The 3,467-nt window shown below is 34.6% G+C and overlaps 1 protein-coding gene across 1 annotated transcript; it reads left to right on the top strand.

The window, feature by feature from the left end:
• The first annotated feature begins 812 nt into the window (after positions 1 to 812).
• LOC116144618 (wall-associated receptor kinase-like 10) lies at positions 813 to 2,957 on the top strand. The gene is made up of 3 exons (XM_031430061.1): positions 813 to 1,712; positions 1,806 to 1,961; positions 2,185 to 2,957. The coding sequence occupies exons 1-3, from the start codon at positions 905 to 907 to the stop codon at positions 2,955 to 2,957; spliced, it is 1,737 nt and encodes a 578-aa protein (XP_031285921.1). The 5' UTR covers positions 813 to 904.
• The last annotated feature ends 510 nt before the right edge of the window (positions 2,958 to 3,467 follow it).

The following is a 3,467-nucleotide window of genomic DNA, read 5'->3' as shown; positions in this document are numbered from 1 at the left end:
TAACGTGCTATTGAAATGAGGAGTTTTTGTCACATTTCGTTACTCTGGCCAATCAAAGAATCTCACGCTTTTTCATGTCTAGACATTTGTATTGATGTTATCATTAGATACCGCTTTGGAATCGGAGAAGGCTGCTAATCAAAGCATCACATTTAGAAATATTGACTAAATATTACATTGAAAATTCAAGGCATTTCGTTTTGACCATATTGGAATTATTAAGAAATTTATTTTTGGTTTTCTTTCTATTATTTTGTTTTACAATTAAAAAAAAATAAAAAAAAATAAAATTATAACAAAAGCATCCAATAGCAAACTCTTTAGTCATTAGGGTAGGGTGTTCCATAACTATGCTCGAATACCTTAGTTACAGGCGACTGACAATTAGCTTGTAGGGTGTTTCATTTGTCTCTTATTTGATGAAAAATCATATTCAACCACCTTTATTTTACTCTTTTTCAACTAGTCTAGTGTAACGAAAATAGGTCTGTCCCTTTCAAGTTCTTATTCAATTTTTTTTTTTTTTTTCCTTGAAGAAAAATGAAGATTGGCTTTGAAGTAGGCTAGTAAGTGAAAAGTCTTATTAATTAATTTATTTTTATAATTATTAAAAATTAAAAGTCTAGATGGAGAATGAGTGAAAGAGAAAAATCATCTTCCAACAATCTTTATTTGACTCTTCTTCAACTACTCTAGTGTGAGGAATAGGACTGACAAGTCTTCTTTGAAGTAGAGGCCAGTAAGAAAAGTCTTATTAATTCATTATTTATAAGACATTAGAAATCTAGCTAGGAGGAAGAGTGAAAGAGCAATGCACTTTCCAGGTAATTAATTGGTCTGTTCGAGCATCATCTACTATATATAACAATTAATTTTCCCAAAGAAGGAGAATAGGTAACAGAGAATGGGTGTTCATCAGCTGGTTCTGGTGTTATCGCAGATCATTTTGTTACTCTTGCCACTCAAAGCATCAGCAATATCATGTCCCAGCATGTGTGGTAATGTCAGCTTTTTCTACCCCTTGGGAATTGGTGCAGGCTGCTACTTTGAAAAGGGATTTGAAGTAACTTGTGACAATTCTTCAGGCTCTGAAAAACCTTTCTTAACCAGCATCAATCTCGAAATGGCAGAAGGTGTTTCTTATGTTTCAAGCTATGTGATTCGCGTCAACTTGCCTAAAATTTCTTTGAATAATAGTAGCACAACTCGAGACATCGATCTGTCGGGAAGCCTCTTTTCATTTTCAAACGAAAGAAATAACTTCATTTCCGTTGGTTGTTATAGCAATCTGAGTCACAACCAGATGGATTCAACTTCTGCTCGATGTCAATCTTTTTGTACTTGTGATCCTTCACAAAATGCTACTGGTTGCTGCGATATGATATGTACCCTTCCTCCGAATGGTAAGTTTAATAACACTGAAAGTATATCAGAATTTTATTCAAAAAAGGTTCCCCGAAACTGCAGTTCTGCCTTCATGGTTGACCAAGAATGGCTCCAGTCAAACTACCTAACAGAACCATCGGTTTTGAGAGGGAAAGAATTTATTCCTGCCAGCCTGGAGTGGGGAAAATATAGAGGGTCGTGTGTAGAAACTTATAATTCAGGCAATTTATCTTGTAATGCGGATGATGACTGTTTAATCAAATTAAGCTCAGGCTTTATTTGTGTTTGCGAGGATCAAAAGCCGGCTAGACATCAAGCATGCAGAGGTAGATTTGATTTTTTTTTTTTTTTTTTTTTTTTTCTCGGAAGGGGAAAATTTGTAGCATGAAATAATTTTTTTTTTTTCTCTAATTGTGCAGGTAACTTGTTCTGTGACACCAAGAGCGGCTACAATTGCACTGAAGAATGTCCTCATGGTTATAATATATCTATATATTCTCAAGACAGTCAAGAAACTTGGTGTTATCCATTAAGTTCTAAGGATAAATCTCGGGTCAGATTTTTTATTATCGTAGGTACGCCGTATCTATCCTTTTTGTTTCCACAATATATGAATTTCTTTGGATATTAAATAAGATATTATTCATATTTGAAAAGAAAATAAAGCCATAGTCCGTCCATAGTAATATATTAATTCAACTAGCTACTACAATAATATATATATATATATATATATATATATATATCACAATCTGTTTCTTGATGTTAACTATATACTTATCCTTGAGTAATTTGCAGGTAGTTGTGCTGGCATTGGGTCATTTTTACTTCTCATTGGAATATGGTGGTTGTACAAATTCATAAAAAGAAGAAAAGCAATCAAGTTGAAGCAGAAATTCTTTAAAAGAAACGGTGGTTTATTACTACAACAGCAGTTGTCATCCAAGGAAGGTAAAATTGAGAAAACAAGATTGTTTACTTCAAAGGAATTAGTAAAGCCCACAGACAACTACAATGCAAATCGAATCCTAGGTCAAGGAGGCCAAGGCACAGTGTACAAGGGTATGTTAGCAGATGGAAGAATTGTAGCCATTAAAAAGTCCAAGATAGTGGATGAAAGTCAAGTTGAGGAATTCATCAATGAGGTAGTAATAATATCTCAAATTAATCATCGAAATGTGGTTCAATTACTGGGATGTTGCTTAGAGACAGAAGTTCCAATTTTGGTGTATGAATTCATTTCTAATGGAACTCTCTTTCATTATATCCATGGCGAAAATGAGGAGTTTCCAATCACATGGGAGCTACGCCTACGCATTGCCTTAGATGTTACAGATGCTCTATCATATTTGCATTCAACTGCTTCCATACCTGTATACCATCGAGATATTAAGTCAACAAACATACTCTTGGATGACAAATATCGAGCAAAAGTCTCAGACTTTGGAACTTCCAGATCTGTTACAATTGACCAAACTCATTTGACCACTCAAGTACATGGGACCTTTGGATATNTCCGGAATGTATCTAACCTTAGTCAATTTAATGTTTTTCCCATTTTCAAGCCTTAAGGTTATACTACCAATTCCTTGGACTTTGCAAGCATTATTATTTCCCATAAACACAGTTTCTAGTTCATTAGCCTCAAAGTCTTTGAATCAATTTTTATTAGGACTCATGTGGAAAGAGCAACCTGAATCTAGTACCCATTCATTAACATTATCTGATTTAGAGACAGTGAGGACCTCTGACTCTTCGATATTGGTTTTAGTGGAAGCTAGATTGCTCTCTGTATTTCCCTGCTTCTGTTTCTTAATCCAAGCAAAACAATTTTTCTTTAAGTGACCTATTTTGTTACAGAAGAAACACTTCCTAGTCTCCCCTTTTGCTTTGTGACTGTTTTTACCCTTCTTTTTATTCCTAGGGCCATTTTCAAACTGTGTATTACTACCCAACATGCTTGACTCCCATTTGCCCTTCACAAATAGATTGTGACCACTCCTTTTTTGCACTCTAAGTTCTAGTTCCCTAGCCTTTAATCCTGAGCTTATTAAATCTAGACTACGGACAATTTCGATGTA

Source organism: Pistacia vera, unplaced genomic scaffold (assembly GCF_008641045.1).
Source record: "Pistacia vera cultivar Batoury unplaced genomic scaffold, PisVer_v2 Contig45, whole genome shotgun sequence".
Lineage (NCBI taxonomy): Eukaryota > Viridiplantae > Streptophyta > Magnoliopsida > Sapindales > Anacardiaceae > Pistacia > Pistacia vera.
This window is presented reverse-complemented; position numbering and strand designations above follow the sequence as displayed.